This window comes from Dendrobates tinctorius, unplaced genomic scaffold, assembly GCF_039654945.1.
Source record: "Dendrobates tinctorius isolate UK_male_01 unplaced genomic scaffold, ASM3965494v1 ptg000009l, whole genome shotgun sequence".
NCBI lineage: Eukaryota > Metazoa > Chordata > Amphibia > Anura > Dendrobatidae > Dendrobates > Dendrobates tinctorius.
The window spans coordinates 2839456-2862200 of record NW_027361677.1 but is presented as its reverse complement, the minus strand read 5'-3'; the positions used below and the strand labels follow the sequence as shown (position 1 = coordinate 2862200).

The 22745-nt window shown below is 44.4% G+C and overlaps 1 protein-coding gene across 3 annotated transcripts in view; it reads left to right on the top strand.

Annotated features, from left to right (window-relative positions):
• The window catches only part of TSNAXIP1 (translin associated factor X interacting protein 1), a 72033-nt gene that overhangs the window by 8736 nt on the left and 40552 nt on the right, over positions 1 to 22745 (top strand). For all 3 annotated transcript variants that reach the window (XR_012233440.1, XM_073581749.1, XM_073581759.1), the window contains exons 4-6: positions 2368 to 2494; positions 4848 to 4941; positions 16038 to 16234. Coding sequence is in view for 2 of the 3 variants with exons in the window: in XM_073581749.1 (XP_073437850.1) it covers positions 2368 to 2494; positions 4848 to 4941; positions 16038 to 16234 (418 nt within the window). In the remaining variant the exon portion in view is untranslated. The remainder of the gene's footprint in view (positions 1 to 2367; positions 2495 to 4847; positions 4942 to 16037; positions 16235 to 22745) is intronic.

Sequence of the window (22745 nt, the reverse complement as noted above, 5' to 3'; positions counted from 1 at the left end):
GGGAGCAGTGGGGACTGCAGGGATCTGTACTGGGAGCAGTGGGGACCGCAGGGATCTGTACTTGGAGCAGTGGGGACAGCAGGGATCTGTACTGGGAGCAGTGGGGACCATAGGGATCTGTATTCGGAGCAGTGGGGACAGCAGGGATCTGTACTGGGAGGAGTGGGGACTGCAGGGATCTGTACTCGAAGCAGTGGGGACCGTAGGGATCTGTACTCGGAGCAGTGGGGACAGCAGGGATCTGTACTGGGAGGAGTGGGGACTGCAGGGATCTGTACTGGGAGCAGTGGGGACTGCAGGGATCTATACTGGGAGAAGTGGGGACTGCAGGGATCTATACTGGGAGCAGTGGGTACAGCAGGGATCTGTACTGGGAGCAGTGGGGACCGCAGGGATCTGTACTGGGAGCAGTGGGGACCGCAGGGATCTGTACTGAGAGCAGTGGGGAACAAAGGGATCTGTACTGGGAGCAGTGGGGACTGCAGGGATCTGTACTGGGAGCAGTGGGTACAGCAGGGATCTGTACTGGGAGCAGTGGTGACCGCAGTGATCTGTACTGGGAGCAGTGGGGGACCGCAGGGATCTGTACTGGGTGCAGTGGGGACTGCAGGGATCTGTACTGGGAGCAGTGGGGACTGCAGGGATCTGTACTGGGAGCAGTGGGGACTGCAGGGATCTGTACTGGGAGCAGTGGGGACCACAGGAATTTGTACTGGGAGCAGTGGGTACAGCAGGGATCTTTACTGGGAGCAGTGGAGACTGCAGTGATCTGTACTGGGAGCGGTGGGTACAGCAGGGATCTGTACTGGGAGCAACGGGGACCACAGGGATCTGTACTGGGAGCAGTGGGGACTGCAGGGATCTATCCTGGGAGCAGTGGGGACTGCAGGGATCTGTACTGGGAGCAGTGGGTACAGCAGGGATCTGTACTGGGAGAAGTGGGGAACGCAGGGATCTGTACTGGGAGCAGTGGGGACCGCAGGGATCTGTACTGAGAGCAGTGGGGAACAAAGGGATCTGTACTGGGAGCAGTGGGGACTGCAGGGATCTGTACTGGGAGCAGTGGGTACAGCAGGGATCTGTACTGGGAGCAGTGGGTACAGCAGGGATCTGTACTGGGAGCAGTGGGGACCGCAGGGATCTGTACTGGGAGCAGTGGGGACTGCAGGGATCTGTACTGGGAGCAGTGGGGACCGCAGGGATCTGTACTGGGAGCAGTGGGGACCGCAGGGATCTGTACTGAGAGCAGTGGGGAACAAAGGGATCTGTACTGGGACCGATTCTTTATAACATCTTAATGACCTTGTGGATGGGATGGAGAGTAAACTCTCAGTGTTTGCTGATGATAACAAACTATGTAGGATATTAAAATCTGACCTTGACATTACAATATTGCAATACGATCTGAATAAGATGACTGAATGGGCAAACACTTGGCAAACGAGATTTAATGTAGATAAATATAGAGGAATGCACCTAGGGCGGAGTAATCCTATTGCTGCATATACATTAGATGGGAGTTTACTCGGGACTGCAGAACAGGAGAAGGACTTGGGTATTCTGGTTACAAGTAAGCTGAGCAGCAGCACTCAATGTCAAGCAGCAGCTGCAAAAGCAAAGAAGATTTTAGGATGTATAAACACAGAGATAAAATACCGCGATCCCAACGTATTATTACCTCTTTATAAATCACTAGTGAGGCCACATCTAGAATATGGGATCCAGGTTTGGGCTCCACATTTAAAAAGGATATTCAGAAATTAGAGTCGGTTCAAAGACAGCAACTAGATTATTACAAGGGATGGAAGGCTGCTGGTATGAGAAGAGGTTGGAAAAGTTGGGCTTGTTTAGCTTAGAAAAAAGATGCCTCAGAGGAGATCTCATTTACATGTATAAATATATGTACAAAGGACTTATTCTTTCTAAAGACCATACTAAGGACCAGCAGCTAAACAAGAAAGGCTTCTTTTCAGTTAGAGCAGTCAGACTGTGGAATACCCGACCACAAGAGGTAGTAATGGCAGACACTATAACAGCCTTCATACTTCATACAATGGCTGGATGATTTCCTCAGTACACAGAACATTTGGAGTTACAGATAATTTAGTGACAAAGTGTACAATTGGAGAAAGGTTGAACTTGATGGACCGTGGTCTTTTTTCAACTTATGTAACGTCATACACTGTGTTCTCTTCTAGACACAGTGGGATCTGCAGATAGCTGATCAGTAGGTGTGAGGATTGTCGGACCAACACTCATGATTTTGATGACCCATCCTAATAAAAGGCGCTATGTCGCAGACAACACCTTTAAATGTAAACATTCTTATAAGTATTATTTTGATTATTCTATTGTCACATTTAACAGATCTGCCAAAGAAAATGCAAGCACTGTATCCAAGCCACGCTATCTGGAAAAACTTGAATCCTACTTAAGACGGGAACTGCAGTCTCTGGATTCTGCGAAAGTAATTTCTCAAGAACTAAGGTTACAGGTCAGCTAAAGAACCAGTAGCTATTTGATCTTGCCTGTAATTGACACTGTAGTTTTATGATAATCTATCTGTACTCTCAAATCCCCTCCCAAAACCACACATATGGGAATGCTGGTCTTTGACTATAAGGACACCTTTATATCTTCTATCTGTTGCTGCTTTCTCATGCAATTAGCTTTTTAATTCATAGGCAAATGAGGCTTTAAGTGTTCGGAGTGTGACAGAGCACTTTCGGAGCCTCTGCCTTACTGGGAACCAGCCACTTTAAGTTTGATCAATAGCCCACTGTCTGATACCTTGACATCACACACAGATTGAGTCATCAATCAAGATAAAGACACTGGTACTGGGTGGGTAAACAACCTCAGGAGGCTGAAGCTCATTAAGTGCTCTGTCACGCCCAAAACAAGATCCTCAGCTAATGATGGGCAAATGTTCCAGCAGTTACTCACATCGATCTGATATTTGTCACCCATCCAGTGAATTGGTGATAACTAGTTTTAGTTAGAATACCTCCTATAAGGTTTTTCTGGCGCTGCTCTCTCCTGCATCGGGAGGTGAAAAGTGCTGATGACATTGCGTCAGCAAATGCCTACCAGGAATGCTTGCACAATCAGCAGGTATCGTGCTCATGTCCTGTTCTGCAATTCAGAGTTTTCCATGGCCATTATCAACTTTAGTGATAGTTGTTTAGTTCAGTTGTCGCTGCCCAGGTCTGGCATCCAGGCCAGTCCTTAGTAGTAGCTGGTCTTCACTTCTGCACTTGGCCCAAAATCCTGGTCTCCTCTTTCGTTTACTAGGCCCTTCCACGTAGTGATGTTACATGGGGGCTACTGACTTTGTGGGGCATAGTAAGCACCAGAGGCACCAAGGTTTTCAGGTTCAGAACTAAAGACCAGCTGCCATGGAGGACCCGACTGGACGTAGTAGTAGCTGGTCTCCACTTCAGCACTTGGCACCAACAGCCCAGAATCCTGGTCTCCTTTTGCGTTGGCTAGGCCCTTCGACATAGTGATGTTGCCTGAGGGCTACTGACTTTGTGGGGCCTAGTAAGCACCAGAGGCATCAAGGTTTCCAGGTGCACAACTGAAGACCAGCTGCCATGGAGGACCTGACTGGACATAGTAGTAGCTGGTCTTCACTTCCGCACTTGGCACCCTCGACCCAGAATCCTGGTCTCCTCTTGCGTTGGCTAGGCCCTTCGACATAGTGATGTTGCATGAGGGCTACTGACTTTGTGGGGCTTAGTAAGCACCAGAAGCACCAAGGTTTTCAGGTGCAGAACTGAAGACCAGCTGCCATGGAGGACCTGACTGGACGTAGTAGTAGCTGGTCTCCACTTCAGCACTTGGCACCAACAGCCCAGAATCCTGGTATCCTTTTGCGTTGGCTAGGCCCTTCGACATAGTGATGTTGCCTGAGGGCTACTGACTTTGTGGGGCCTAGTCAGCACCAGAGGCATCAAGGTTTCCAGGTGCACAACTGAAGACCAGCTGCCATGGAGGACCTGACTGGACATAGTAGTAGCTGGTCTTCACTTCCGCACTTGGCACCCTCGGCCCAGAATCCTGGTCTCCTCTTGCGTTTGCTAGGCCCTTCGACATAGTGATGTTGCCTGAGGGCTACTGACTTTGTGGGGCCTAGTAAGCACCAGAGGCATCAAGGTTTCCAGGTGCACAACTGAAGACCAGCTGCCATGGAGGACCTGACTGGACGTAGTAGTAGCTGGTCTTCACTTCCGCACTTGGCACCCTCGGCCCAGAATCCTGGTCTCCTCTTGCGTTTGCTAGGCCCTTCGACATAGTGATGTTGCCTGAGGGCTACTGACTTTGTGGGGCCTAGTAAGCACCAGAGGCATCAAGGTTTTCAGGTGCAGAACTGAAGAACAGCTGCAATGGAGAACCTGCCTGTACGTCGTAGCAGAGCAACGCGTTTCATGCTCATCTCTAGCTATGAATGCTGAATATACAAGTTTATATATGTGCCAGTCGTCTAAATTTGGAGAATGTCTGATAAAATTAGACAACATTTCTGCCAACTGAAGCTTTAGGACGCAAATATGCTTTATATGGGAGTGGTTTTACGCATGGTGGCTGTAGAAAGGGCAGCAATGTTTTTTCTCGTGAACAAGCACGGAGATACAGTATCATTCCTTGGCCTCGTTCAGATGTGCGTAGTCGCGGTGTGTCCGTATTTAACTCTTTCTATAGTGGATGAGACGCTCTACTTATATGATCTTTTGGCACCATAAACACCAGCAAAAGTATTCACGCCTGGATGAAGCTTTTCTGTGAAGGTAAAAAATGTAGAATGGACAAGAAATCGGCTCATATTTATTTTTTTTTCTCTTTAGCCGTACAGAGATGTCTTTGATTATTTTATGGAGGATTTTAAGACCTACAAACCATTGCTTTGTGCCATTAAAAACGAGTATGAAGTCACTCTTGGTGAGTATGAGCTCTCCATCACGTTTATTCCACCGAAAAGCTTTTTCAGGAGTTTATTTCTAATCATAACATCACTCAATCCAAACTCCCACTTGTGTAATTTATTTTACAATTAAAGAGATTGTCTGGGAGATTATCTTATTATACTTGTAGAAATTAACTGTTGATTAGAAAAGAAGCAATGTTCCCGTAACGCCACAGTCAGGTGACTAATTACCCAGTCTCACCCCAAGCCAACCTGTTTTCAACTTCCTCCGAAAATCACCACTCCGAATTTTCTAATACTTTCCTGTCCAATCATGAGCTTAAAACTGATCTGCAAGTCACTATATATTCTGTATATTGAGGATGCACACCTGATATTTATTGATATTCTTGGCTGCTTTTTAGCTCAGGGCAGAGCTGTGACAACAGCTTAGCTACAGTGCCTACAGGGAATCTGTGGTAGTCTAAGGCACGCCTCCTGTCTCATCATTGTTTCAATGGCTTCTTTCTCCCTCCTCCCATATTGTATAGGACTAACTCATTGGTGGTCAAATCAACACATTGTGGGGGCATCAAAGGACTGCAAATTACAAAAAAATCCTTTTTTTCCTGTATTGTGGGTCACTTTGGGAACTCAAAATGTGTGTGGGGGCATCACACTTTGCATGTAAGGGGTACTGTCGGCAAATCATATTGTATGGAGGTCATCATGCTGTATGGGGGCCATGTAAGGGGTCATCATACTGTGCATGTAAGGGGTACTGTGGGCAAATTATATTATATGGGGGTCATCATACTGTATGGGGGCCATGTAAGGGGTACTGTGGGCGAGTTATATTGTATGGGGGGTCATCATACTGTATGGGGGCTATGGAAGGGCTACTGTGGGTGAATCATATTGTATGGGGGTCATCATACTGTATGGGGGCCATGTAAGGGGTCATCATGCTGTGCATGTAAGGGGTACTGTGGATGAATCATATTGTATGGGGGTCATCATACTGCATGGGGGCCATGTAAGGGGTCATCATGCTGTGCATGTAAGGGGTACTGTGGGTGAATCATATTGTATGGGAGTCATCATACTGTATGGGGGCCATGTAAGGGGTCATCATACTGTGCATGTAAGGGGTAGTACTGTGGGCAAATTATATTATATGGGGGTCATCATACTGTATGGTGGCCATGTAAGGAGTCATCATACTGTGCATGTAAGGGGTACTGTGGGCGAGTTATATTGTATGGGGGGTCATCATACTGTATGGGGGCCATGGAAGGGCTGCTGTGGGTGAATCATATTGTATGGGGGTCATCATACTGTATGGGGGCCATGTAAGGGGTCATCATGCTGTGCATGTAAGGGGTACTGTAGGTGAATCATATTGTATGGGGGTCATCATACTGCATGGGGGCCATGTAAGGGGTCATCATACTGTGCATGTAAGGGGTACTGTGGGTGAATCATATTGTATGGGGGTCATCATACTGTATGGGGGCCATGTAAGGGGTCATCATGCTGTGCATGGAAGGGCTACTGTGGGTGAATCATATTGTATGGGGGTCATCATACTGCATGGGGGCCATGTAAGGGGTCATCATGCTGTGCATGTAAGGGGTACTGTGGGTGAATCATATTGTATGGGGGTCATCATACTGTATGGGGGCCATGTAAGGGGTCATCATACTGTGCATGTAAGGGGTACTGTGGGTGAATCTTATTGCATGGGGGTCATCATGCTGTATGGGGGCCATGTAAGGGGTCAATATACTTTGCATGTAAGGGGTACTGTGGGTGAATCTTATTGCATGGGGGTCATCATACTGTGCATGTAAGGGGTACTGTGGGTGAATCATATTGTATGGGGGTCATCATACTGTATGGGGGCCATGTAAGGGGTCATCATGCTGTGCATGTAAGGGGTACTGTGGGTGAATCATATTGTATGGGGGTCATCATTCTGTATGGGGGCCATGTAAGGGGTCAATATACTTTGCATGTAAGGGGTACTGTGGGTGAATCTTATTGCATGGGGGTCATCATACTGTGCATGTAAGGGGTACTGTGGGTGAATCATATTGTATGGGGGTCATCATACTGTATGGGGGCCATGTAAGGGATCATCATGCTGTGCATGTAAGGGGTACTGTGGGTGAATCATATTGTATGGGGGTCATCATACTGTATGGGGGCCATGTAAGGGGTCATCATGCTGTGCATGGAAGGGCTACTGTGGGTGAATCATATTGTATGGGGGTCATCATACTGCATGGGGGCCATGTAAGGGGTCATCATGCTGTGCATGTAAGGGGTACTGTGGGTGAACCATATTGTATGGGGGTCATCATACTGTATGGGGGCCATGTAAGGGGTCATCATACTGTGCATGTAAGGGGTACTGTGGGTGAATCTTATTGCATGGGGGTCATCATGCTGTATGGGGGCCATGTAAGGGGTCAATATACTTTGCATGTAAGGGGTACTGTGGGTGAATCTTATTGCATGGGGGTCATCATACTGTGCATGTAAGGGGTACTGTGGGTGAATCATATTGTATGGGGGTCATCATACTGTATGGGGGCCATGTAAGGGGTCATCATGCTGTGCATGTAAGGGGTACTGTGGGCAAATTATATTATATGGGGGTCATCATACTGTATGGGGGCCATGTAAGGGGTCATCATGCTGTGCATGTAAGGGGTACTGTGGGTGAATCTTATTGCATGGGGGTCATCATGCTGTATGGGGCCATGTAAGGGGTATCACAGTGGGTGAGAAAACTAAGGGGCATCAGTGGACTCAAAACTACTGTGCAAATTGTGCAAAACATGTTCCTTTCCCTGTCTTTAAAAGTTGGGAAGTATGTCCTGCTGTGACCGTGCCTATGTACCCTGATCCCACCAAGTCTTCCAATTTATTTATTTTTTTAAACAATGTTAGGGAAGACTGCTCCTTTTTTCCTGTTTCAGCTTTTTACTTCCAGGCGCTGATGTACAAAAGCCATCCAGAATCAGGACCATCTATGACCAGCCCAGAAGGGACTATGCACCCTGAGGCTTTGCTACTGCTGCTACTACTATAGCTTCACCATAGAGTATATTACAAAATATTAGAACTATATGTGCTCACACTCTTCAGCCCCAATTACGGTAGTATTATTTTACAACTTCAACAATATATGGCAGAATATCTATGTAATGACACAATTCTCATTTACCGCTGCGTCTTTTAGTATAAAACGATTGCAGTATAAATCGATGCTCCTCCAGGGACCCTCATGTTTCTTTTGACTCATTAGAGATTTAGCAATCCATTTGCTAATCCGCTGTTCACCAGAAGACCCAGCAGGGAGTTCTTAGCGATGTGTTTATTAGCCTCCACAGTGACCGGTCTTATACATTATTATGGAAAATATAATATAATTCAGCATCTCTCATTAATCTTGTGCTAATGGAGAAAACCCGCGATAAAAGCACAAAGTTTGCAATTTTTTTTTTACTTTTGCCTTTCATCATATATTTTTATTGTGGGAGGATTTCTGATATAAAGCTCAAAATCGTGTTTCCATTCACACAGTCATAAAGTGTAATTTCGCATTTGGAAAACTCTTGACATGTCATAGGAACATATAAAAATGTTTGACCAGTTAGGGTCTTGCTACATAGTCCAGCACTGAGCGCTGATCTCCTCCGAGACTGTCAATAGGAAGTCTATAGAGTCTATCCTCTGTCTTGGAAGAGAGCAACACTTTTGCCTTCACCCAACCGATCGGTGGGTATCTCAGCACCTAGATCCAAACTGATCCAAACTTCTGACTTGACAAAAGTTATTTTTAAAAGGATAGCTTCCCAATGACAACCCCTTCCTACAACCATCTCCACTAGCTACCATGACTCTTGTTCTTGTCCTGTCCATGCCATTCTTTGACCCATCTGTCACTTACTCCTGGCAGTTCACAAATGGTTCCAGAATCTGGCCACACAGACTTTTTAGGCAGTTTTCTAACTAAAGTAAACGTAATTAGCTAATCTCCATGGATCCACCAACAATTATCTTATCACAAACTTCAAGAAATCAATAAGGAAAATAAGTGGCACTCACCATTAATGTACAATCAGCCATCTTTTCCTTATTGCAGACTCATGCCATGGAGCAAAAGAGACATATTGACAACAGCTATTTCGGGTAAAACTACGCTGCCCCATGACTTATGTCACCGAACCTCCTTATATACAGCATATTGAACTTTATCGTTAATTACAAAATCAAAAAAAGAAACTTGCAATAACTGAAGGTTCCATAATCCGAAAGTGGAAAGAAGATCACTTCACCATAAACCAGGCCATGACCAGGTGCTCCTCGCATAATGTCAGATAGAGGAGTGAAAAGAATTATCAGAAGAGTTGCCCAAGAGCCAACGACAACAGGTGGAGAGCTACTGAAAGACCTGGAATCAGCAGGGACAATTGTTTCAAAGGAATCTTGTAATGCACTGAACCTCCATGGCCTGTATGCACGCTCACTACGCAAGACTCCATTGCTGAACAGAAAGCACATGCAAGCGCGTTTAAAGTTTGCTCAACAACAATTAGACAAGCCTGTGACATACTGGGAGAGTATAGTCTGGTCAGATGAGACCAACGTTGAACTCTTTGGATGCCATAATGCACACCATGTTTGGAGGCCAAAAGGCACTGCATATCACACCAAAAACACCATACCAACAGTGAAGTTCGGAGGTGGGAACATCATAGTGTGGGGCTGTTTTTCATCATACGACACTGGCAAACTTCATATAATTGAAGGAAGGATGAATGGACAAATGTACCGAGACATTCTTCATAAAAAATCTGCTGCCATCTAAGAGGATGATGAAGATGGAAACGAGGGTGGACGTTTCAGCAAGACAATGATCCCAAACCCACCTCAAAAGAAACTGTCAATTGGTTTCAGAGAAAAAAATCTGTTAGACTAGCCTGGCCAATCACCTGACCTAAATCCAACAGAAAATTTATGGAAGGAACTAGAGCTCAGCGTTCATAGAAGGAGCACACAGAACACTCAGGATGTGAAAAGTGTTTGTGTGGAAGAATGGGCCAAAATCGCACTTGAGCAATGCCTGCAACTAGTTTCTCCGTACAGGAGGCACCTTGAAGCTTCATCACCAACAAAGGCTTTTGTACAAAATATTATTTAAATTTCAGTAAGCGTGTTCAATACTTTTTCCCTGTGTCTTTTCTCATTATTACACATAATTTATGGAGATCTATGGTTTGATTTCTTTGTGTGGATTGGATGGGTTTGTTACCAATGTCTGGTGAGAATTTCATGTCAATAGCATCTTTAGAAATAGATTTACGTAGAAAATTACCACTCCACCATCTCACCTTTTACCCAGTTAAAAATAAAGAAATGTAAAATATATATATATATATATATATATACAAATTTTGTGTTGATGTGTTCTTAAATGTCTGATCTATGTTTCACCCATTTGATAATTGTAATGAAAAAAATAAAACTCAAAAATTGCCTTGTTTTGTCACAAAAATGAAAATTGACTGTGTGCAATAGCCTTATCCTGAAAGATACTAGAAAGCTTCTCAGTTAGGCCGGTTTCACATTAGCGCATTTTCAGCGCGCGCACGGCCGGGGGTAGCTCCGCCCCCGAGCCGGCTCTCTGCCCGGCGTGCCCGCCCCTTGCTTGTAGCGCCGCCTACTAGCGGACAGCGGCGCCTGCGATCGGCGCACCCTATCTTTAGCATAGGGTGCGCAGATCGTGCGCAGGCCGTGCGCTAGTTGCGCTTTGACCTGCGCTGCGCACTTTTGACGGTGCGCCGTGCGCGCCAAAATCCGAAAAGTTTGATTTTGGCGCGCACGGCGCACCGTCAAAAGTGCGCAGCGCAGGTCAAAGCGCAACTAGCGCACGGCCTGCGCACGATCTGCGCACCCTATGCTAAAGATAGGGTGCGCCGATCGCAGGCGCCGCTGTCCGCTAGTAGGCGGCGCTACAAGCAAGGGGCGGGCACGCCGGGCAGAGAGCCGGCTCGGGGGCGGAGCTACCCCCGGCCGTGCGCGCGCTGAAAATGCGCTAATGTGAAACCAGCCTTACCATGATCCATGAGCATTTTAGTTTTATTCGACCAATGCTAATTGATGGGGTCCTCCAGTTGTTATTTTGGCAGCAAGAAATATGAATGAGAACATTTTTTGGGTGTGTTTAGGGTCATCAGGTATAGGTCTGCTGTAAAATATATATTATCTGGGAAATATACTTTCTCCCCACATGAGCCACTTCTCCCCCTGCCACCTGAACTCATCAGTCACTTTGAAATTCAACTAAAATCCGTCTTTCTCAGTACAAGACGGACTGATGGCTTACTGAGGGATCAGGTTATAGCTGTCTATGAAAGTCTATTGAGAGAGGAGAAGTGAGAAGCAGAGTGAAAAACAGAGAAACAGCATTATTACCTTCCACTACGTGGTATATCTCATTCCAGTGCTGGACTGACAGCTACACCACTCAGTACTGCTGCATAATGTCCTTCATTCTGCCTCTGAAAATGTGCGGCAGAGAGACAAGAGGTCAGGAATTCCTCATGACTGTGTGTGCTGTGTATAGGAGACATCATAATAGTTATTCTCCTCCCAATATCTCAGAGACTAGAGAAAATTAGAGATTGAGCCAGTGAAAACTGGAGAAAATACAGTGTATGTAGCTACAAGAAATAGTGTTATTCCTCATGTATGCAAAAAACCCAATTTATTTTGAACAATCAACTGAAACTACAGATATTTATTAACGGGGTTGTCCACCTCTGTGGAGGACAATTTTTTTTTCTTAAATACATGTAATTAGGGATAAAATAATTTTTTCCGTTGGGTTTCATTATAAATGCACTGTTTGCCTTTTATAGCCTCTTGTATTGCACTGTCTATTGCTGGCTGCAGAATGAGTTGACTGAGAACCTATCAGTGAGCTCATTCTGATGGTCTTACTGGAGGATAGTTACTCTTTTATCTGTCTTTTTTCTGAGCTTCTCTCTTATGACCACACACAACATCAAAGTGAACGGAAACAAAGAACCAGTTAAAGCCAAACGATGCAACATTTTTAATGAAACCCAACTGCAAAAATTATTTTTAGCCCCAAATACATGCATTTAAGTAAAAAAAGAAAAATGTTTGCAAAGGTGGAGAACCCCTCTAAGAACAAAGGAGGCAATTATGTTGCTAAACTAAAGACCGGTGCAGTCACTGAAAGGTCTGTATGGTATATGATGACTGGGGTGAGGCGCCCCCTACTTGTTAGGGACCCAGTTTTTGCAGCATAGGTTTATGTTAAAAATTAAAGAATGGAGGTAAACGCTTCAAGCAATATGGCAAAAAAACTGGTATATTAGTCCATAGTAGCTTCGGTTCTGAGGTATAAACCTTTCTCAAGCAGTGATAGGAGACATCTTGGAAAAGTTTAGTGAGCGCTGTGCACATGTCTGCAATAGTGATGAGCCAACATGCAACATATGTTTTTAATTCGTTTTTTCCTTGCTCAGCATGGCTTGGGAGACCCCACCCCTCTCTTGTGTGACATGCACATAAATGAGCTGTCTTGCACCACGAGCCCATACTAGGAGGCGCCTGTCTGTATCCTGTCCATTTAGACACTTTTCACATGTTCAGGTTTTGAATACATTAGATAGGGACTTCTCCGTGAAGGATTACCGTGACGTGGTGGAGCAGCTTGGTGTACATTTTTTGCAAAAAATGTATCGACTAAATACCCTGTATTTGTTATCCAGCACTTGCTGATTACTGTCAAATTTTTACTGCAGAGTATTTTTGCAAATTTGTCATTTTGTGTTTTCTTGTTGTGTTTCAGTCAGTGGGTGGTGTGAACACTCTCCGACAGACTTGTTCACATTTGTGCATGTCACATATGTTTTTAATAGTGATGAGCCAACATGCTCGGATGTTAGATGGTGTTGAAAACACCATCTTGCCAAAGGGCAAGGAAAGATTCCAAGCAGGAAAGGAAAGGCAGGAAAGATCCCAAGGTGCAAGGCAAATATAGGAATGACCCAAGAGAATCTCAGGGAACCCCTCAGTAGCTGGGGATGGTACAACTGAGATAAAGGGGTATGTGAGGGGGGCTGGATCGAATTAAAGCCGCAGCCCTCCACTCACAAGGCATAAAGCGTACAAATTACCTAGAGAAACTGAGCGTAAAGGGATCAATTCTAAGAGCCAAAAGTAGAAATATTGATATACATCACAAACAGCAATGTCATATCCAAGCACTAACCAGGCCCGATCCTGCTTAGCTTCCAAGATCAGACAAGGTCGGGCATGTTCATGGTGATGTGACCATAGATAAAACACGTTACATAGAATATTTTATTGAGAAGGCAGTCAATCTTCAAAGAATTAACGTTCCTTCTTTAAGATGAGTCATCAGAGTAATTTGTGATGTCCAGTGTACAATAAATATTTCTACAAGCGAAGAAAAAAGAATTAATTATCAATTAAAATGCACGGCAGCTCTAACAATAAGGGACACTAGAGGGATAGGGACAAACACTTCATTATAGGATACAATTCATTCATTGAGGCCATTGGATCTCAAGATATTCAATTTCAAAATACTTATACTGTTCAATGTCAGGCAAACATTTGCCTAGCATCGACCAATGCCATCTTAAAATTTTGGCAATTTCATTGCTTTCCTCACTATAAGTTGAGATAAAAGGAATAAGTCGCAATCCTTTTTTTTGAGGTTTACAGTCTAATAAAGAGGTCCGATCAATACACATTGCTTTGTATTCAGTAGGGGTAAAGGTTAGCCCCTATCATGGTCAGAAATATCAACTTTTTCACTGACTATTCTATTAAAATGTAGAAATTGACTATATGGCAAGGATTCAACTATTTTTCTAGGATGGTGACTTTCAATCCTTATAGGTTGTTCCTATCCTTTGGTTTCCTATATAATGAGGTAGTTAGTTTACCCATATTTTGTGACATCAAAGAACTATATCTCTTTTGTAGAGTAGGACAATGTGAACTTAATATCTGAATTCAGATTATTAAAAAAAGTATGACATTCGCATAATTCTGATATTCAATCCAGAGGAAGAATACATCGTCTATGTATCTCCACCACCTCAAATCATGAGTAGTGCTGCGGAATATGTTGGCGCTATATAAATAAAAATTATTATTATTATTATTATGAGTGAAGTGATGGGAAACATAGAAAAGGTCTTTCTCTGATGTCATAATGACCAAATTAGCATACTCAGGCACCATATATGCACCCATAGCGGTCCCTCACTGCTGTGTATAAAAATCATCACCAAATAAAAAATTGTTATAGCATAGGACAATTTCGAGTAAATTCATTATAAATTCAATACTACTTAATGTAAATGTTAGAACCAACCAAGAGGATAGCATGCTGTCCTGTCTCCCCAACGTGTGTTTCACCCTTGCTTTGTCAGGGGTGTGTGTTGTGCACACTCTTGATTTGACTTCTGAGTTTGGGCTCCCTCTGGTGGCTGCGGGTAGTGGAGCTGGTCAGGTTGACAGAAGTCTATCACCTGAAGACAGTGAGTGGAAGTCAGGTGTTACAGATTTAAGTGAGCAAGCTTCCCTCAGTTGCTGCTGGTGATTCGTTTTTCTTCCTGTGCATCTTGAAGTCCGCTTGTCCCCTGCTTGGTCCTGCATCGTTCAGATAAGTTATTTGTTTGCGGGAATCTTTTTGCATTTGATCCAGTTTTGCCTTTCTCTGCTTTCTGCTTTGCTGTGTGGGTTCAGCATTGTTCCCTGCTGGGACCAGTGCTGGACCCCGCTCCATATGTCACAGCTTATGTCAGTCTGTTCGGTATTGCTAATCCCCTGCTATAGCAGTGTCTTTGGTTTTGCTTCCAGTTCAAACCAGAATGCTGATCTAGTGGGGGAGAGGTTGTGTGGCTTCAGTATTTTTGCGTATCAGACGTGTTGGATTTTTAAGGGTTTTTGCGTGATTGCAGACAGTGTCTTTCCTTTCCTGTCCTGTCTAGTCAGTTTGCGCCCCATCATTTGCTTACTCTATTTTCTGCCTGTGTTTTGTGCCTCATCTTTAATCACCTGCAATATATGTTCGGGGGCTATCTATTCCTTTGGGGGTCTACTCCGGGTCAGTTTAGCTTTCCCCTTTCTCTCTTTAGGCGTAGTTAACTCTTTGGCTATGCCGAGGCGTCTAGGGCATCGTAACTACGTCCCACGGCTAATTCTAGTTGTGTTGTTAGGTTTAGGGGTCTGCAATCCGCTAAGTTACCAACCTTTCTGGTGTTCTGGTTGCCTAGCTTATTTCCCGGCTATCCTCCTCGGTGACCTAATCACAACAGGTGTGTCATATGAGGAGCAAAAGTGAATATAGAAGGGTTAGTATGTTAATTGACCAATGATGATTCCCAGATCAAATTATATATTTAATATGTTGACCAATTCTGATGTCTGTTTATGATGTTGTCGCAACGTGATCTATCCAATAGATGTCATTAGTGATCAAACCAACCAGCCAATCTCAATGACAATACTATGTGACCTTAGTGACATATGTATCCGTCTCCAGTTTCTGATTGGTTTCGCCGCAATTTTATGTAGACGTTCTCCAAGACAAAACCACATAGGTTTGGTATGCGCAAATGGTGCTTCGCCCTCGTATGATCCCTCGCTTACCTGAACAGCGTCCGAGGCGTGCAGTGTCTCCACGGGAGTGTTTTTTTATGTAAATGTTGTCTTAAACTCTCACGTCTTACAGCTAGACCGTTTGTATGATTTATTGATGTGTATACTGAGACTACATCAAATGAAGCAAGAATAATATCACAATCCAATTTTACTGTGTGTAACTTGCATAAAAAAATCAATGGTGTCCATTTTAAGATCAAACCATTAGTATGGGAAGGTGTTAGGGCTAAAAGATACTTTGATGTCAGTATCAGATAAAGTTTTTTAGAAAGATTTACCAGTTTTATTTCATGTTAGATATCTGATTTGTCAGTATGGTCAGAGTTCCTTGAGATAATTGGATTCTTCCATATAAACTGCTAACCTGTTCATGGATTCACAGCTCACCAAAGAGAACAGATCCGGTCGCTGGAGCCCTTGAAGGCCATGCTGGTTTCCGTATCCGAGCGTTGTGACAAGGAGATTCAAAAAATTTACGAAAACGAAAGGCTGGAAGTAAAAACTCTAAAAACGGAGAAATACAATCTGTTGAAAGTGATTGATCAATTTAAAGAAGAGAACCTCTCTTTACAGGCTCAGGTAATCATTTTTTTCATCCTGTATTAGTGTAATTAAAAAAGTTAAAACCAATGGTCAAGTGCTTCTCTTTCTGGAAATGGCCTAGTGAGAAAGGTGCAAGGAGTCCCTTCCTTAGGATGGATAGGAACTGTGTTGTGGTAGTGTAGGTGTCTCGTCAGTATAATCAAGCTCGGACTGGCCCACTGGGAAACTGGTAAATTCCCCGGTAGGCCACTGTGTGTAAAAATTAAAACCAATGGTCAAGTGCTTCTCTTTCTGGAAATGGCCTAGTGAGAAAGGTGCAAGGAGTCCCTTCCTTAGGATGGATAGGAGCTGTGTTGTGGTAGTGTAGGTGTCTCGTCAGTATAATCAAGCTCGGACTGGCCCACTGGGAAACTGGTAAATTCCCCGGTAGGCCACTGTGTAGAAATAAGCCACTTACCAGAAGCATATGCAATAGTTGGCCCAATACATTTGATTCTCTATGTACTGACAAAGCAGCATCTCATCATTTATTCTATAAACTACCAAGTTTATTATTTTATAGACACACAGGAAAATTGGTGAATGAGAATGAATGTGAATACTTGCATGTAACTGAACATGGGGCCACCTCAGTCTGACACTGGTTATAGACACTCACCCCATTCAATGAATTCTGGAGGTCTTCCTTTCCCAGATAGCAAGTAACCAGGTGTGGATTTTACCAGAACTTGATATACAGGTGCAGGACCAGACTGGGTATCTGGCAAATGCCAGAAAGGCCTGTCTGGTCATGGGCCGCCTTGTCTGCTACGGTGTTAACAGAATCGGTGTTCTCAAGACACCCATACTGTTAAGAGTTGTGATGGAGCAAAAAGTTGCTGACTCCGTCACTGACCCCAGCAGGCCACGGGTATCATTAGAAATACTGGTCTTGTAGAAAATCTTCCTTTCCTCCATCCAGGGTAGTATTAGCAATATATCCCATCTGGTTCATGGGACTGTGTGATTTCAAATGCCAGGACTGAATTTTAGCCCCAGTCCGTACCTGGTGGAAAATGACTGTCCTTGGTGAGATTTGAATCAATAACCCGAGCAATGGAAACCTACAATGCTAAACTGTAAGAATAATGTTTATTATTGCATATATTATAACTATGTTCTGCTGTTTATTGGTGCATGAGTCTCTGTCTCCAACAATAGAGTTATATTGTCAATAATACATTGTCTACAAAAAAAGAAGAGCCCCAGGACGTTCCCGCTCACTGTTCACACTGTGTGTAGCTGGAGCACATTCTGCTGTCACTTTACAAGCTGGCAGGTGAGATGCTAAGATCCCGAGCTGTAAGAAATACCAGTTGTAAGCTGCGTTATCTTTGTTCATGAATAAATATATCTTCTCTGTTGAACAGCTGGACTGTACACAGATTAATCCACGGCCAACATAACCACCCAGCCACCGTGCTGTCCAAGAGCTGTTTACTGGCTAATGAAAATGACTTCCAACCCCTATGAGAAGGTTGTGAAAAGAGAAACTAGTTCCCATTGCAGCCACTCACTTCAATTTTTAAAGTGTGCCTGAGAGGTGGAATCTCAGCGTGCTCTGTCCGAGTTGAACCCATGACTTCAATAACATTACTAACCACTGAGCCACCATGCTGCCCAGGAGATTATTTATAGGTAGGTTATCAATATGACTACCAGCAGCAATGGCAAGATCATGAAAGAGAAAGCTAGATGCCCAAGGCACCAATCAGTTAATTGATGTTAATTTCTGAAGTGTACCTGAGGTGGAATCTCATTATTGTTGGTCAGAGTTGAACCAATCACTCCAGTGCTAACCACTGAGCCACTGTACTAGCTGGCAACAGCCACTATATTACCCGGCAAGTGCCACTGTGCTACACTATAAGCCTCACCAAGCCACCACCATGCATCACTGTAGGAATCAATAAGCTCCCATTATCCTTCACTGTAGACATTCACAAGCCCCCCCGCCATGCTTCACTGTAGGCAGGTTGTTCCTTTCAGTGTATGCTTCATTTTCCCTCCTCCAAACAGTACATAATGACACTGGCACTTGGGTCACAGCATAATGACACTAACACTTTGGGTACAGGGTACTGACACTGATACTTTGAATAGGGAGTAATGATGCTGACAATTACGGAACAGAATAATTACACACTGATTCTTGGGATCTATGATAGTGACACTGAAACTTGGGGTTCTCCACTTTCTGGCTGGATGTTCATATAGTTCTCATCAACCATTAGTGACAATAACCATGAGTGAAGAATGAAGCTACATTGTATCTCGTTGTTTGTACCTCCCCATACTGGTTTAAGCATGGTGGTGAATCTTCTGATTTTTCTTCTCTGTAGTTTGTGCTCATCCTGGAGCCGGTCAGGCAGATGATGTGATCATCTCCTCTTTGCATAATGATAACAATTATTCACAATCTAAATGTAGACAAATTTTAAGGTGTGATATTTATACGAGGTCGAGATCTATACTGTCCTGCAGTCCAGAAGATTATCTACTATATCAACATGTAATATATAACCGCAGCTCACATGCAAAACCTGCACTGGAGAATAAGGATATGGGACACGGTGGTGAAACTTCCACTGACCCAGTGTGAGGATAAGGCGGTGTCACGATCCATTTTTGGATTCGTGGCAGCTCTGGTCCCACTTTGATTTAAATGGAGCTTTTTTCCTTTCAGGACCAGCGGGGGTTCATGTCGGTTTCTTTTGCTAGAACCCTGCTGCAACTGCAGAGTGGTTAGGTCAGCTGATGTGGGTGGTGACCACTCCCACCGTCCTTTAAATAGTCACGTGATGCATCAGCTGACTGTCGGTGATAGAGCATTCTATATTGACCTAGCCTGGAGGAAGGAGCTCTCTGGCTGCCCTGGTGTATCAGTTGGTTTCGTGGTCGGGTGACTTTCTTCTGCTGTGCGGTGCTTTGCATCAGAGAAGGCTATTAAGCTAAGTTTGGTGTTTTTTTTCCTTGCCTGTCTTGTGTTTGTCACTGTCCCCTCTCGTTCCATCTGCAGTGATGAGGCAAGAGCCCTTGCCGGCCAGTGCACTAGCTAGGACAGTGCTAGGTGACAGCGAGGGATGAGGTTCCTGACGGCGGTGGGGGGAAGGACCCATTTAGGGCATTAGGGGAGTGCAGAGTCAGTCTCAGGTTTGAGCAAGAGGTGTCCATCTCTCATTTCCCTATCAGTAGGCCCTTCCTCGCCCCATTTCCATCCCGTTGTGCATGTTGTGCCGTCCGCTAAGCTACCCCCAGTGGGGTCATTACATATTGTGACAGGCGGCCGCAGGGCACAGCGCTTTGTGTATGGCATCATACATATGCATTTGCAGGACTGGATTGCTTGACATAAATATGACAAAAATGGTAAACTGGGAAGGAATACCCATTTAATCCTTTGTTGTGATATCAAAAGTTCTGTAGCTTTCTAATATAATCTCTGCTTCAATCCTATCTATCCATAATGCTTCCATCACCCATTTACATCATCTATCAGCCATCTGTGTTACGGAGCATAGTGCGGCTGTAGAGGACCTGAATGTCGTCTCTTGGGGCCCGTTTCGTCCCTCTTTCTTCCACATACATTTATACCAGTTTCTCTTTGCTTCTCTTGGCACCGCTGGGCATGAACCAGACTGAGGGAGATGATCTTGCTGAAGCTGCTTCACACCTCTTTCCTATTCATAACGTGCACTGTGTTGGGCACACGCTGCAGCTGGCAAGAGATAGTCTGCAAGAGGGACATGCTGGAACTCTGATTAGCAAAGTGAGGAAATTGGCTATTGCTGCCAGAACCCCTAAAATTGATTCCATCTTGAAGAGACGTGCTGGAAAGGGGCAATTGTGGATCAAGCCACTCGGTGGGGCAGCACCTATTAATGATTGAGCGATTGCTTGAGCTGAAACCTTTCCTTGTAGATATGGCCAACCCGCAGGTAACACTACATGAGAAGGTCAATGGACACAGGTGGCTGAATTGAAGGAAATGCTTCATCATCCATTTACAGTGACTAAAACGTTACAAGCTGAGGATTTAACTCCAGGCATTTTTATAAAGGAGTGGAAGAACTTGTTGTTTTGCCTGTCCCAAAGAGGAGGTTTAATCGCAGATGGCATTGCTGCTTCAATGAAACAGAGAGAGACACTGATATTAGAAAATACAATTCTTCTGACAGCTGTTTATGTGGACCCGAGTCATCGTATATTGCTGCATGATCAACGGCTTACTAAAGGAAAAGAAGCTCTGACTGAGGTAGCAGTTAGGATGAGTGTGCTACAGGATGGCCAAGAGCAAGAGGACTCGGGTCCTGCCAGTTCTGCTGCTTGCTTTTCTTCGTCCTCATCAGATGAGGAGTTTGATTTCGAAAACTATTTAGACGGCATGGAGCAGGCAAAGCGTTGCTGCAGGGAAAAAGATTCCACTCCCATAGAAAACAGACTGACCATATTTCAGCAACATTTTTCACTTACTCTCATAGAAGTAGAAGAGTTCACTCATTCATCAAAACTGACTCTGCACGAGACAATTCCTTTACACCCTGAAATTAGTAGAGATGTTGCCCATGTGGTTACTGTTTTGCCACCAACCCAGGTTAGTGTAGAGAAGTTGTTCTCCAGTCTTAAAATAATGAGGTCAGATCTGAGGTCATCTATGAAGGAGGATGTGATGGAGGCGATACTATTCCTCAGAACAAATTCATAGACTGCACAAATGTTATTCAGGACGTTTTTGTTGAAAACTGTTTTCTTCCACTTACTGCAGAGTGTATAATAAATTGTAAATCTGAAAAAGTATTTTTTTCTAAACTTGTATTCCAATAAATATATTTTATGTTCTATCTAAATGGCTTTATTATTGTATCATAATAATGATTAAAAGCCTGATGTCACCATTTTACTACAGTAAATTTATCACTTAAACATGATCCATGTATGAGAGAATCAGAGTCATGGAAATTGAGGAATCAGACTCGGAGTCGGAGGTTTGGCATACTGACTCCACAGCCCTGATTTTGTGTGACTGTGTGGGTTTCCTCCCATGTTCTGAAGACAGAGCTGTAGGAGATATGACCCCTGATGGGTGCAGTGATATCTGTAAAGTGCTGTACAATCAATATGCTTATTTATTATGCTTACATAAGAACGGTCTCACTTTGCAGACATTATTGCCCCGTCAGGACTCACATCCTATCAGTATGTCTTTGGAAGTGGAGGTGCTCATACTCTGCTCCATTCATTGTCTATGGGATTGTCTGAGAACGCAGAGCTCCGTTATTTCGAGACAGTCCCAAAGACAATGAATACAGCGGAGGATAAGACCGCGCACCTCTTTTCCATTCAAGAATGGGATGGATCTAGGACACTCGTGCACTGAGCTCTGGAGACCGTGTCATGGAGATTATTACGTGGTGTTTTCTAGTATGTGGAAATGTCAGAAATGTCCCGCAGTGAAAAGCCGCCCTTGCCGGTCCCTTGTCCGAGAACACAGAGGCTAAGGCTGGGTCAGACGTGCGAGAAACTCGGACGAGTCTCGCATGTCAATACCCGGCACAGCCGCCGGCACTCGGGACCGGAGCGCTCAGCTGCATGTATTTCTATGCTGCTGACCGCTCCAGTCCTGAGTGTCAGCGCCAAGTATTGACGTGCGAAACTCATGCAAGTTTCTCGCACGTCTGACCCCGGCCTAAGGGTATGTTTCCACGGTCAGTAAATGCTGCGGATTTGACGCTGCGTCCAGATGTTACAGCATAGTGGAGGAGATTTTATGAAATCCCAACTCCACTATGCGTTCAAACACACAGGTGGCACACCTACGTATACGCACATACGGCGCGTCTTTCTAGACCGCAGCATGTCAATTTATCTTGTGGAGGCGCACAGTCTTCTCAATATACATAGCACCGGTCTGTGTATAGGATGCGGTAATTCCGCATGTGTTCAATGACAGCCGGCAGCACTTTGGGCGGAGTGGGTATCCGCTGCCAGTACGGAACGTGGAAACATACCCTTAAAGCTTTTTGTTCCCATCTCATGGCTCGGTGCACAGCCGGCTGTTGCTGGTGGTTAAGCACCCATGGGGCAGCATGGTGACACCGGGGCTTTCTTTTTCTTGTTGCTGTTTTCGTTGGTTCAGCTCTGACCAAGAACAATGAGATTCCGCCTCTCAGACACATCTCAGAAAATGAAATCAGTGACCACAAGGGAACCTGCTCTTCCTTTTCATTTAGATATCCATAAAATAGGTATACAAAATACAAAAAATGCATATACCCGACCGGAAAGCCAGAGGGAAGGTTGAGGAGACACTGTGCGCTTCGAACGAAAAGTTCTTACACTCAGTATCGCTCCAAGGGAAGGGGTGTGAGAATATAACTAGGACACACAGGTGGCACTAATTAACCTGTGATGCACATTTAAAACCACCAAATAATACAAACACAATCAATAATGCAACATGAGTTCTTGCCGTACATTCAATCCAGTGGGAACACATGCATCTAGAAGA